Raw genomic sequence first — 15046 nt, 5'->3', positions numbered from 1 at the left:
AATTACCTTGCAAAATGCCTTAGCAAGAAAAAATCAAATTTTAAAAAGATAAAATGGATCTTTATTCGGGATTTTCCTAAAATTTAGTGTAAAATTGCTTTAAAAAGAAAATGATGAATTTTAATGCATTTAAAATAAGAATGAACATCAATTACCATTTGCAACCTCCAATCAATTAAAAATAATAAATATGAGACAAGAATAAATAATAATAATAAAACTAAAAATTGAATCAAAGGAAGTCAAAATTGAATGAATAAAGCTAAAACTGAATCGATGAAATTTTTGGTGTCTACACTGTGTTCTCCAGATTCATCTATCCGCATATTATAATTTTTAACTGCCCAATATGCCCTATGTTCCAATTCCACAGGTAGATGACAAGGTTTGCCAAAAATTAATCGGTAAGGAGACATACCTATGGGGGTCTTAAAAGCTGTACGGTAAGCCCAAAGTGCATCATCTAAGCGCAAACTCCAATCCTTTCTATTGGGATTCACCGTCTTTTCAAGTATCGACTTGATTTCTTTATTGGAGATTTCTGCTTGACCACTAGTCTGCGGATGATAGGACGTAGAAACCCGGTGAGTGACGCCATATTTCTTCAACAATGCTTCCATTACTCGATTGCAGAAGTGTGTCCCTCGGTCACTGATAATTGCTCTTGGCGTGCCATACCTGACAAAAATATGAGATTTAATAAAATCAACTACAACCTTAGCATTGTCAGTCCTAGTTGCCTTAGCCTCTATCCACTTTGAGACATAATCAACTGCAAGTAATATATACATATTACCAAAAGAGGAAGGAAATGGACCCATAAAATCTATACCCCATATATCGAAAATTTCACAAACCAGTATAGGAGTAAGAGGCATTTGATCTCTATGGCTTAAATTACCTGTCTTTTGACAATTTGCACATGATTTACAAAATAAGTATGCATCACTAAACAAAGTTGGCCAAAATAAACCACACTCTAAAACCTTTCTTGCAGTTCGCTTAGGGCCAAAATGTCCACCACACGCATATGAGTGACAAAAAGATAAAATTGATGGAACCTCTTCTTTAGACACACACCTGCGAATAATTTGATCAGAACAATATTTCCACAAGTATGGTTCATCCCACACATAATATTTAACATCACTTTTAATTTTTTCCTTTTGAGCTCTAGACAAATCATTAGGTAGCGTTCTAGTAACCAGATAATTCACTAAATCAGCATACCAGGGAGTTGTCTTTTGAACTACAAAAAGATGCTCATCTGGAAAATTATCCTTCAAGGGAGCAGGTCCTTCACTATTGATCAAACGACTGAGATGATCAGCAACCATATTTTCGGCACCCCTTTTGTCATTAATTTCCAAATTAAATTCTTGCAGTAGGAGAATCCACCTTATAAGTCGTGGTTTGGCCTCTTTCTTGTTGAGCAAATATTTCAAAGCTGCATGGTCAGAATAAATAATGACTTTAGTGCCAAGTAAATAAGAACGGAATTTTTCTAAAGCAAAAACAATAGCTAAAAGCTCCTTTTCCGTAGTCGAATAATTGCACTGGGCACCATCCAATGTCCTCGAGGCATAATAAATTACATAAGAAGCTCTGCCCTCCTTCTGGCCAAGTACTGCACCAACAGCAAAATTGCTGGCATCACACATTATCTCGAAAGGAAGACTCCAGTTTGGTGGTCGAACCACTGGTGCTGAAGTCAATGATCCCTTGAGCGTGTCAAATGCACTCTTGCAATTATCATCAAAATGAAATACCACATCCTTTTGAAGTAATTTGCATAGAGGATGGGATATCTTTGAAAAATCTTTGATGAAACGCCTATAAAAACCTGCATGGCCAAGAAAAGAGCGAACTTCCCGCACACTTGCAGGGTAAGGTAAACATTTGATAATTTCTACCTTAGCCTTATCTACCTCAATTCCTTTTGCAGATACCACATGGCCTAAAATTATGCCTTGGTCCACCATAAAATGGCATTTTTCATAATTTAAAACAAGATTAGTCTCAATGCACCTTTTAAGAATTTTTGTGAGGTTAGTTAAACATTCATCAAAAGAATTACCATAGACAGTAAAATCATCCATAAACACTTCTATGATATTCTCCACATAATCAGAAAATATACTAACCATACACCTTTGGAATGTAGCAGGCGCATTACAAAGACCAAAAGGCATTCGTCTATAGGCAAATGTACCAAAAGGGCAAGTAAATGTGGTTTTCTCTTGATCTTCAGGCGCCACTGGAATTTGTAGAAAACCTGAAAAATCATCAAGACAGCAATAGTGAGATTTTCCTGCCAACCTTTCCAACATCTGATCAATAAAAGGCAATGGAAAATTATCTTTACGAGTTAATGCATTTAATTTTTTAAAATCGGTACAAACTCTCCACCCATTTAGAACTCGAGTGGGCACTAACTCACCTTTAGGATTTTCAATAACAGTAATTCCTGTCTTTTTAGGAACTACTTGAACAGGACTTACCCACTTACTATCCGAAATGGGATAGATTATACCTGTGTCAAGAAGTTTTAAAACTTCTTTCTTCACTACCTCCATCATTGGTGGGTTCAATCTCCGTTGAGCCTCTCTCGAAGGCTTAGCACCATCTTCTAACAAGATGCGATGCATGCAAGTGGCTGGACTTAATCCTTTTATGTCATCCACTGTCCATCCTATTGCCTCCTTGTGGTCCTTCAACACCCGAATTAGTTTTTCTTCCTCTAAAGCAGTCAATTTACTGGAAATTATTACTGGGAGTGTATCTCCATCTCCCAAGAATGCATACTTTAAATTATCCGGTAACTGCTTTAATTCCACATTCGGGGCTTGCACAATAGATGGCAAAAGCTGTGAATGAGACAGAGGTAATTCCAAGTAAGACACATTGGAAAATTCTGGACAAAGAGAATTCAATTCAAAAATAACTTCCTGCAATTCAAAAGGAAAAACAAACTTCCCTTTTATCTTTTGCAAATTTTCCTGACAGAGACCAGTAGAAATAGCAACCTTCAACGCATCGTCATTATTAAATTCAAAATTTTGCTGCGCCAAAGAATCAATTACATCTATAACAAAAATTGAATGAGATTCACCAGGATATTTCATGGCATCATAAATACTAAATTTAATAACATCACCATCAAATTCCATAGTCAATGTGCCAGTGAAAACATCAATTTTTGTTCTAGCAGTTTTCAAAAATGGTCTCCCTAACAGTATTGGAGATGAATTAGAATTATCATCCTCCATATCAAGCACATAAAAATCTGCAGGAAAAATCAAATTATCAATTTGCACTAAAATATCCTCCAAAACTCCATCAGGATAGGCATTTGATCGATCAGCCAGTTGAATTATTACGCCCGTCTCTTTTAAAGGCCCAAAGTTCATCAAATTATAAATAGAACGAGGCATAACATTTATCGAAGCACCCAAATCCAACATAGCTTTTTCAATTTTAATATTGCCTATTTTACAAGGGACAGTAAACATACCCGGGTCCTTGCATTTAGGAGGCAATTTTTTCTGCAGAACTGCCGAGACATTTTCTCCCATATGCACTTTCTCGTTTCCTTTCAACTTTTTCTTACCAGTGCATAACTCCTTCAAAAATTTAGCATATCTAGGAATTTGCTTAATTGCATCTAAAAGAGGGATATTTACCTCAACTTTTCGAAAAGTGTCCAAAATCTCCTGTTCTTGCTCTTGCTTTTTGGACTTTGCCAGTCGACTAGGAAATGGAGGCGGAGGTGTAACCACTTGTGTTGATTTTTCTCCAAAATCTGGTTGTTCCAAGGCTCTAGGTTGAGACACATTCCCCTCTTTTTCGAGCTCTTCCTCGATTGCTTGTTCAGAAATTTTCTTGCTCGGCTCAGGCAACTCTTTGCCACTTCTTAATGTGATGGCACTAGCATTTTGCTTGGGGTTGACAATTGTCTGCGAAGGTAGCTTTCCAGATAATTGGGACTCCAATCTATTGACTGTGGAAGCTAACTGGCTCATTTGATTCTCCAAATTATGAATGCTAGTTTTCGTCTCCTGTTGAAATTGTTGAGTGTTAGTAGCCAAAGATTTCACAATATCCTCAAGTGACATACCTGATTTAGGAGCAGGTTGTTGCTGTGAAAGTTGAGGTCTAGGTTGATATTGTGACTGTTGTGGAAATCCTGGTGGACTTACTGCATAATTAAAATTAGGATGATCCCTCCATCCTGGATTATAGGTATTTGCATAGGGATCATACCGTCTCTGAGGTGGTCCTGGAAATCCAACTGCATTAGCCTGCTCAGTCGAATCATCTTGGAGTGTGGGGCACATATCTGTTGGATGACTCGAACCATAGCAGATTCCACATGTTTTCAATTGCTGCATTTGTCCTATAGCTAACTTTTCAACCAAAGAAGTTAGACAATCTAATCTTTGCTCTATTGAAGAATTACTTACCTCATTGACTCTACGAGTCGTGTTATCCTGCCTGTCTCCAAATTGTTGAGCATTTGCAGCCATACTCGATATCAAATTTCTTGCCTCCGTGGGTGTTTTATTCACTAAGGAGCCCCCACTGGCAGCATCAATAATTCTTCTGTCAGTTTGGGACAGACCCTCATAAAAATACTGGATGAGGAGTTGGTCAGGAATTTGATGATGAGGACAACTAGCACATAGTTGCTTGAATCTTTCCCAATATTCATGTAGAGTCTCTCCATTGAATTGTCGAATTCCACAGATGTCTTTCCTAATGCTTGCAGCTCGGGATGCAGGAAAGAATTTTTCTAGAAAATGCTTCTTCATGTCTGTCCATGTGGATATTGACCCAGAGGGCAGATAATAGAGCCAATCCTTAGCTTTATCGGCTAAGGAAAATGGAAAGGCTCTTAATTTAATTTGCTCCTCTGTGACTCCCTGGGGTTTCATTGTCGAGCAAACCACATGGAATTCTTTGAGATGCTTGTGGGGATCTTCACCTGGTAAGCCATGAAAAGAAGGAAGTAAATGGATTAGTCCAGATTTTAACTCAAATGCAACCTCTAATGTAGGATAAGTAATGCATAGGGGCTGTTGATTTAAATCTGGTGCAGCCAATTCTCTCAATGTCGTTCATTAGCCATGGTGCTATTTATCTCTTCCGTCTCACTAAATGAATCCACAAAATCTACTACTGAATTATGTCCAGTAGATGAGGAGGATGCCTCTGCTCGTTCTCTTGTTGCTTTTCTCAATGCACGAGCAGTCTTCTCTATCTCAGGATTATATTGCAGTTCACCTGTACGAGAAGATCTAGGCATAAACCAGTAACAATAAAAATAAAAAAATAAAAATAAAAATAAACAAAGAAAATAAAATTCAAAGAAAATAAATTTATTTTGACACCAAGTCCCCGGCAACGGCGCCAAAATTTGTTGGGTGTCAAACCAGCAAAAATAAAATTCCTACTCTTAAGTCACGAATTAAGTCCACTATGGTACTGGAGCAGGGACTTAGGCTGTGCAATGGGTTACTAGCTTCACCCTGGTGCCAGAGTTTGCTTGATCCGATATACCAAAGTGTATTAATTACGTGAAAGACAAAATTCGAATATAGCAGCGAGCAGGGTCGAATCCACAGGGACTTGGGAATTTATTTTGAATGAATGTAACATTAAATAAAAATGGGGGAAGTTGATATGGAACTGTCTAATTTAATTGCTCAAATTAAAAATATAAAGTAAATTGACGGAAGGAAAATCTCTAGTCAAAGGTATAATCTCCACTTATGGTTCGAATCACTGATCACAGATGCAGAGATAAAATCTTTCATTTACAAATAAACTGGTTATGGTTGTCAACAAGCTCTGACAACCTGCCTAACCTTCCTGATTCGATAACCACAACAAGCTCTGTAGTTATTGCCCTAGCCAATTAAGCAGTCCTAAACACGCTCTTAGGATTTAACCTATTGACAGCATTAATCATTAGACTGGCCACCAATTATAACCAACAAACACACACGCTCGGTTTATTTAGGCTATATCATATATTTCCGCAACAACGACTCAAAAGTTTCTACTACAATTGAATCATATCACTTGCCACATGCACTAAAATTACCCAACAATTACGGATTGAGCACTCTTAGATGGCTGTTAATTACTCACACAATTAAACAGTGATCAAGTATTTAATTGCAAGAAATAATCATATGCATAAGTGAACAGGAAATATATAAATACTTGCAAATTAAAGAACGTAGGGAAATCAATTCGATCTCACAGTTTTGTCGAACCAAAGCTTCGATTTAACCTCTGACTAGATGAAGAAATTAGCCACTCCTCATAGTTGAATTGCAGCCAAAAGTACTGGATTGCAAAGGCATTGCGTTTTTACTAGAAAGCAAGGAATAAAAGATGTTTTTCCCGTTGGGGAATATTGTCGAACACCTGGCGTGTGTCAGAGGCCAGTCCAGAGAAAGGAAACTAGAACTAAACTAAAAAGCTAAACTAGAGGTGTCCTTTTGCTTCTGTACGTCCTCTCCTTAAAAAGCCAAAAGTCAGATGACTCAAAGCTCTCTCCGGTGGTCCCCACACATGTGGACAAAGTCTCCAAAATTACTTCTTCTTCCAAGTCTCTCTACGTTCCTTTCTTTTAAGAGCCCAAATGACTTATAGCTTTGTGGTCCCCACCAATCCAAGGCCTAAGGATTGAAGCCCTTAGAAGTCTCCATATTCTCCATAAAGTCCCTCCTTTTTGGTAGTTTTCTGCTTCATTCCTGAAATTAAGTCCCGATACCAAATATGAGTAAATATCAGCAATTAACACAATATTTGTCAGGGATAGAAGGGAAAATTAATAATAAAAATACCAACAATTAACACCCTATCAATTCCCCCCACACCTAAACCATGCTTGTCCTCAAGCATGAGAACAAGAAACAAACACCAATATTTGATAGTGGCTATTGCTCTATCCAACAAATTGCCAAGATACCAAGAAAAATAATATTCAAGCATCAATGGTCAAGTCCAAGAAACATCACTCCGGTTAGCTTCTAAACCACAAATGCCTCTAATTCCAGGTTAACTAATCTAAGAAAAAGGAATGACACACAACAGTTATCAGCAAATGGTCCAACTATTAACCAAAATCTCAACATTAAATCCATAATTCGGCAAGCTGACTTTTATTACACACTAACACAACCTTCACTTTTTTTCACATTTTTTCTACTTTTCTCTCTTTTTTTTTTCTTTCAATAGTAACAAAAGACTGAGTCGCTAGCCATTTGAGCCTTTTGACGCGAACTCCAACATTGGCCAGATGAAGGAGCCCGGTTACTCAGCTTCTATCGCCACGTGACCACGTACTCATAGAAGTTACTACCTTTTGACGCGAGAATCAACACTTTTAGGTGCAGATCCCCGGTTACTCAGTAGTAACTAATAGCGGAGTACAGTCAAGTTTATTCATAGCTAAAAATCACAAAAACTCAATATAACACAAAAACCAAAAGAAAACTTGCATCAGCTAGCCTCATTTTCAAACATGGAGAACTAAAGTTAATAACCGGACCAATTCACACGAAAATGCCAATAATCATTCCCTATGCCTAGGAAAGTTAACCAAAAATTATAAGAGTAAAACAATCATTGATATTCACCAAAGAGATGTTTTTGGATTCAACCACATTAACTTGGTACCCTTTTATTATTAAAACTTGGCAATAGCAGAAATAGAGGCAACAATCCAACATCAAACTTGGCATCACATACGAGCTAATCACTAAGAAGAAGAAAAAGAAAATGAATGAAAGACACTAGCACCATAACTGCTCCCCCCACACCTAAATCCTACATTGTCCTCAATGTGACAAATAAAAAGCAAAAGTGAAGCAAAAGTGAGAGGGAAAGCAACCACACTTCCCTGAAATCGGGGCATAGTGAAGGGCGAGGTGGAAACGGAGGTGCAAAGCCTGTAAGAAACAGAAACTGCGCCAAATCCTGTGCCATGCGGGCGACATTGGCATCGACGTTGACCATGCGAGCCTCCAAAGTCTGAACCTGGAAAACTAAGAAGAGAGGAAGAAATGAGCTGAAATCGCGTTTCTGAAGCCTTTGTTGGGACACATAAAACGCGATTGAAAACGCGCCTTCAACTCGCGTTTTATAAGTCGCGTTTCCTTCACAAATCTTGCAGGAATGAAAACGCGATTGAAAACGCGCCTTCAACTCGCGTTTTCGTAAGTCGCGTTTTCTGCACGAATCTTGCAGGAATGAAAACGCGACTAAAAACGCGCCTTCAACTCGCGTTTTCTAAGTCGCGTATCACGGTGGCTTTCGGACGATTCTGATTGTGAGCTTCCTGCACGTCATCACGCGGGCACGTCAAAACTGAAGGGCACCTATAAATCGGCAAAAACGAAAACTGAAACCCAAAATTAGTCGAATTCAAGGAGAACACCTCTAAACTACCACACGGAATTGAACAAACAATTAAAATGAACAATTGGGTTGCCTCCCAAAAGCGCCTTTCTTTAATGTCTTTGGCTAGACAAAATAATGCTTCAATCAGAGAGTTCAGGCACTGCAAGGGTCACCTCCTCAACATTATTAACTTGAAATCCTTCATAAAAAGGTTTGAGACGATGACCATTAACCTTAAAAATCTTGTCAGTGTGAAGACTTTGAATTTCTACTGCACCATGAGGAAACACATTAGTCACAATAAAAGGTCCAATCCAACGAGAACGCAATTTACCAGGAAAAAGTTTAAGTCTAGAGTGAAAAAGAAGTACTTTTTGACCAATACAAAAAATTTTCCTTGAAATTGCTTTATCATGAAATGCTTTTGTCTTCTCCTTATAAATGCAAGAACTCTCATATGCATCATTTCGGATTTCCTCCAACTCTTGCAATTGCAACTTCCTGTGTTCTCCAGATTCATCCATCCGCATATTATAATTTTTAACTGCCCAATATGCCCTATGTTCCAATTCCACAGGTAGATGACAAGGTTTGCCAAAAATTAATCGGTAAGGAGACATACCTATGGGGGTCTTAAAAGCTGTACGGTAAGCCCAAAGTGCATCATCTAAGCGCAAACTCCAATCCTTTCTATTGGGATTCACCGTCTTTTCAAGTATCGACTTGATTTCTTTATTGGAGATTTCTGCTTGACCACTAGTCTGCGGATGATAGGACGTAGAAACCCGGTGAGTGACGCCATATTTCTTCAACAATGCTTCCATTACTCGATTGCAGAAGTGTGTCCCTCGGTCACTGATAATTGCTCTTGGCGTGCCATACCTGACAAAAATATGAGATTTAATAAAATCAACTACAACCTTAGCATTGTCAGTCCTAGTTGCCTTAGCCTCTATCCACTTTGAGACATAATCAACTGCAAGTAATATATACATATTACCAAAAGAGGAAGGAAATGGACCCATAAAATCTATACCCCATATATCGAAAATTTCACAAACCAGTATAGGAGTAAGAGGCATTTGATCTCTATGGCTTAAATTACCTGTCTTTTGACAATTTGCACATGATTTACAAAATAAGTATGCATCACTAAACAAAGTTGGCCAAAATAAACCACACTCTAAAACCTTTCTTGCAGTTCGCTTAGGGCCAAAATGTCCACCACACGCATATGAGTGACAGAAAGATAAAATTGATGGAACCTCTTCTTTAGACACACACCTGCGAATAATTTGATCAGAACAATATTTCCACAAGTATGGTTCATCCCACACATAATATTTAACATCACTTTTAATTTTTTCCTTTTGAGCTCTAGACAAATCATTAGGTAGCGTTCTAGTAACCAGATAATTCACTAAATCAGCATACCAGGGAGTTGTCTTTTGAACTACAAAAAGATGCTCATCTGGAAAATTATCCTTCAAGGGAGCAGGTCCTTCACTATTGATCAAACGACTGAGATGATCAGCAACCATATTTTCGGCACCCCTTTTGTCTTTAATTTCCAAATTAAATTCTTGCAGTAGGAGAATCCACCTTATAAGTCGTGGTTTGGCCTCTTTCTTGTTGAGCAAATATTTCAAAGCTGCATGGTCAGAATAAATAATGACTTTAGTGCCAAGTAAATAAGAACGGAATTTTTCTAAAGCAAAAACAATAGCTAAAAGCTCCTTTTCCGTAGTCGAATAATTGCACTGGGCACCATCCAAGGTCCTCGAGGCATAATAAATGACATAAGAAGCTCTGCCCTCCTTTCTGGCCAAGTACTGCACCAACAGCAAAATTGCTGGCATCACACATTATCTCGAAAGGAAGACTCCAGTTTGGTGGTCGAACCACTGGTGCTGAAGTCAATGATCCCTTGAGCGTGTCAAATGCACTCTTGCAATTATCATCAAAATGAAATACCACATCCTTTTGAAGTAATTTGCATAGAGGATGGGATATCTTTGAAAAATCTTTGATGAAACGCCTATAAAAACCTGCATGGCCAAGAAAAGAGCGAACTTCCCGCACACTTGCAGGGTAAGGTAAACATTTGATAATTTCTACCTTAGCCTTATCTACCTCAATTCCTTTTGCAGATACCACATGGCCTAAAATTATGCCTTGGTCCACCATAAAATGGCATTTTTCATAATTTAAAACAAGATTAGTCTCAATGCACCTTTTAAGAATTTTTGTGAGGTTAGTTAAACATTCATCAAAAGAATTACCATAGACAGTAAAATCATCCATAAACACTTCTATGATATTCTCCACATAATCAGAAAATATACTAACCATACACCTTTGGAATGTAGCAGGCGCATTACAAAGACCAAAAGGCATTCGTCTATAGGCAAATGTACCAAAAGGGCAAGTAAATGTGATTTTCTCTTGATCTTCAGGCGCCACTGGAATTTGTAAAAAACCTGAAAAACCATCAAGACAGCAATAATGAGATTTTCCTGCCAACCTTTCCAACATCTGATCAATAAAAGGCAATGGAAAATGATCTTTACGAGTTAATGCATTTAATTTTCTAAAATCGGTACAAACTCTCCACCCATTTTGAACTCGAGTGGGCACTAACTCACCTTTAGGATTTTCAATAACAGTAATTCCTGTCTTTTTAGGAACTACTTGAACAGGACTTACCCACTTACTATCCGAAATGGGATAGATTATACCTGTGTCAAGAAGTTTTAAAACTTCTTTCTTCACTACCTCCATCATTGGTGGGTTCAATCTCCGTTGAGCCTCTCTCGAAGGCTTAGCACCATCTTCTAACAAGATGCGATGCATGCAAGTGGCTGGACTTAATCCTTTTATGTCAGCCACTGTCCATCCTATTGCCTCCTTGTGGTCCTTCAACACCCGAATTAGTTTTTCTTCCTCTAAAGCAGTCAATTTACTGGAAATTATTACTGGGAGTGTATCTCCATCTCCCAAGAATGCATACTTTAAATTATCCGGTAACTGCTTTAATTCCACATTCGGGGCTTGCACAATAGATGGCAAAAGCTGTGAATGAGACAGAGGTAATTCCAAGTAAGACACATTGGAAAATTCTGGACAAAGAGAATTCAATTCAAAAATAACTTCCTGCAATTCAAAAGGAAAAACAAACTTCCCTTTTATCTTTTGCAAATTTTCCTGACAGAGACCAGTAGAAATAGCAACCTTCAACGCATCGTCATTATTAAATTCAAAATTTTGCTGCGCCAAAGAATCAATTACATCTATAACAAAAATTGAATGAGATTCACCAGGATATTTCATGGCATCATAAATACTAAATTTAATAACATCACCATCAAATTCCATAGTCAATGTGCCAGTGAAAACATCAATTTTTGTTCTAGCAGTTTTCAAAAATGGTCTCCCTAACAGTATTGGAGATGAATTAGAATTATCATCCTCCATATCAAGCACATAAAAATCTGCAGGAAAAATCAAATTATCAATTTGCACTAAAATATCCTCCAAAACTCCATCAGGATAGGCATTTGATCGATCAGCCAGTTGAATTATTACGCCCGTCTCTTTTAAAGGCCCAATGTTCATCAAATTATAAATAGAACGAGGCATAACATTTATCGAAGCACCCAAATCCAACATAGCTTTTTCAATTTTAATATTACCTATTTTGCAAGGGACAGTAAACATACCTGGGTCCTTGCATTTAGGAGGCAATTTTTTCTGCAAAACTGCCGAAACATTTTCTCCCATATGCACTTTCTCGTTTCCTTTCAACTTTTTCTTACCAGTGCATAACTCCTTCAAAAATTTAGCATATCTAGGAATTTACTTAATTGCATCTAAAAGAGGGATATTTACCTCAACTTTTCGAAAAGTGTCCAAAATCTCCTGTTCTTGCTCTTGCTTTTTGGACTTTGCCAGTCGACTAGGAAATGGAGGCGGAGGTGTAACCACTTGTGTTGATTTTTCTCCAAAATCTGGTTGTTCCAAGGCTCTAGGTTGAGACACATTCCCCTCTTTTTCGAGCTCTTCCTCGATTGCTTGTTCAGAAATTTTCTTGCTCGGCTCAGGCAACTCTTTGCCACTTCTTAATGTGATGGCACTAGCATTTTGCTTGGGGTTGACAATTGTCTGCGAAGGTAGCTTTCCAGATAATTGGGACTCCAATCTATTGACTGTGGAAGCTAACTGGCTCATTTGATTCTCCAAATTATGAATGCTAGTTTTCGTCTCCTGTTGAAATTGTTGAGTGTTAGTAGCCAAAGATTTCACAATATCCTCAAGTGACATACCTGATTTAGGAGCAGGTTGTTGCTGTGAAAGTTGAGGTCTAGGTTGATATTGTGACTGTTGTGGAAATCCTGGTGGCCTTACTGCATAATTAAAATTAGGATGATCCCTCCATCCTGGATTATAGGTGTTTGCATAGGGATCATACCGTCTCTGAGGTGGTCCTGGAAATCCAACTGCATTAGCCTGCTCAGTCGAATCATCTTGGAGTGTGGGGCACATATCTGTTGGATGACTCGAACCATAGCAGATTCCACATGTTTTCAATTGCTGCATTTGTCCTATAGCTAACTTTTCAACCAAAGAAGTTAGACAATCTAATCTTTGCTCTATTGAAGAATTACTTACCTCATTGACTCTACGAGTCGTGTTATCCTGCCTGTCTCCAAATTGTTGAGCATTTGCAGCCATACTCGATATCAAATTTCTTGCCTCCGTGGGTGTTTTATTCACTAAGGAGCCCCCACTGGCAGCATCAATAATTCTTCTGTCAGTTTGGGACAGACCCTCATAAAAATACTGGATGAGGAGTTGGTCAGGAATTTGATGATGAGGACAACTAGCACATAGTTGCTTGAATCTTTCCCAATATTCATGTAGAGTCTCTCCATTGAATTGTCGAATTCCACAGATGTCTTTCCTAATGCTTGCAGCTCGGGATGCAGGAAAGAATTTTTCTAGAAAATGCTTCTTCATGTCTGTCCATGTGGATATTGACCCAGAGGGCAGATAATAGAGCCAATCCTTAGCTTTATCGGCTAAGGAAAATGGAAAGGCTCTTAATTTAATTTGCTCCTCTGTGACTCCCTGAGGTTTCATTGTCGAGCAAACCACATGGAATTCTTTGAGATGCTTGTGGGGATCTTCACCTGGTAAGCCATGAAAAGAAGGAAGTAAATGGATTAGTCCAGATTTTAACTCAAATGCAACCTCTAATGTAGGATAAGTAATGCATAGGGGCTGTTGATTTAAATCTGGTGCAGCCAATTCTCTCAATGTACGTTCATTAGCCATGGTGCTATTTATCTCTTCCGTCTCACTAAATGAATCCACAAAATCTACTACTGAATTATGTCCAGTAGATGAGGAGGATGCCTCTGCTCGTTCTCTTGTTACTTTTCTCAATGCACGAGCAGTCTTCTCTATCTCAGGATTATATTGCAGTTCACCTGTACGAGAAGATCTAGGCATAAACCAGTAACAATAAAAATAAAAATAAAAAAAAAATAAAAATAAACAAAGAAAATAAAATTCAAAGAAAATAAATTTATTTTGACACCAAGTCCCCGGCAACGGCGCCAAAATTTGTTGGGTGTCAAACCAGCAAAAATAAAATTCCTACTCTTAAGTCACGAATTAAGTCCACTATGGTACTGGAGCAGGGACTTAGGCTGTGCAATGGGTTACTAGCTTCACCCTGGTGCCAGAGTTTGCTTGATCCGATATACCAAAGTGTATTAATTACGTGAAAGACAAAATTCGAATATAGCAGCGAGCAGGGTCGAATCCACAGGGACTTGGGAATTTATTTTGAATGAATGTAACATTAAATAAAAATGGGGGAAGTTGATATGGAACTGTCTAATTTAATTGCTCAAATTAAAAATATAAAGTAAATTGACGGAAGGAAAATCTCTAGTCAAACGTATAATCTCCACTTATGGTTCGAATCACTGATCACAGATGCAGAGATAAAATCTTTCATTTACAAATAAACTGGTTATGGTTGTCAACAAGCTCTGACAACCTGCCTAACCTTCCTGATTCGATAACCACAACAAGCTCTGTAGTTATTGCCCTAGCCAATTAAGCAGTCCTAAACACGCTCTTAGGATTTAACCTATTGACAACATTAATCATTAGACTGGCCACCAATTATAACCAACAAACACACACGCTCGGTTTATTTAGGCTATATCATTTATTTCCGCAACAACGACTCAAAAGTTTCTACTACAATTGAATCATATCACTTGCCACATGCACTAAAATTACCCAACAATTACGGATTGAGCACTCTTAGATGGCTGTTAATTACTCACACAATTAAACAGTGATCAAGTATTTAATTGCAAGAAATAATCATATGCATAAGTGAACAGGAAATATATAAATACTTGCAAATTAAAGAACGTAGGGAAATCAATTCGATCTCACAGTTTTGTCGAACCAAAGTTTCGATTTAACCTCTGACTAGATGAAGAAATTAGCCACTCCTCATAGTTGAATTGCAGCCAAAAGTACTGGATTGCAAAGGCATTGCGTTTTTACTAGAAAGCAAGGAATAAAAGATGTTTTTCCCGTTGGGGAA

At 38.0% G+C, this 15046-nt stretch overlaps 1 protein-coding gene across 1 annotated transcript; it reads right to left on the bottom strand.

Moving 5' to 3' along the window:
* Nucleotides 1-1068: 1068 nt before the first annotated feature.
* On the bottom strand, nucleotides 1069-5305 carry LOC113771151. Its single transcript, XM_027315768.1, has 9 exons — nucleotides 5155-5305; nucleotides 4118-5089; nucleotides 3072-4042; nucleotides 2624-2948; nucleotides 2441-2533; nucleotides 2320-2330; nucleotides 1565-1775; nucleotides 1206-1447; nucleotides 1069-1080 (listed from the first exon to the last, which is right to left on the bottom strand). The coding sequence occupies exons 1-9, from the start codon at nucleotides 5303-5305 to the stop codon at nucleotides 1069-1071; spliced, it is 2988 nt and encodes a 995-aa protein (XP_027171569.1).
* Between the last annotated feature and the right edge of the window lie 9741 nt (nucleotides 5306-15046).

This window comes from Coffea eugenioides, chromosome 1 (assembly GCF_003713205.1).
Source record: "Coffea eugenioides isolate CCC68of chromosome 1, Ceug_1.0, whole genome shotgun sequence".
Lineage (NCBI taxonomy): Eukaryota > Viridiplantae > Streptophyta > Magnoliopsida > Gentianales > Rubiaceae > Coffea > Coffea eugenioides.
Note: the sequence above shows the minus strand (reverse complement) of the source record. Positions and strands in the feature narration are given on the sequence as shown.

Bases quoted from the DNA above. Each gene is read 5' to 3' on its own strand.
- LOC113771151 (XM_027315768.1), bottom strand. From the start codon at position 5,305: ATGCCTAGATCTTCTCGTACAGGTGAACTGCAATATAATCCTGAGATA. The intron at 2,949-3,071 runs TTGGCGCAGCAA...TTTGAATTGCAG, and splicing joins TTATAGATGTAATTGATTCT to GAAGTTATTTTTGAATTGAA. The intron at 1,448-1,564 runs GTGCCCAGTGCA...CTGACCATGCAG, and splicing joins TGCCTCGAGGACATTGGATG to CTTTGAAATATTTGCTCAAC.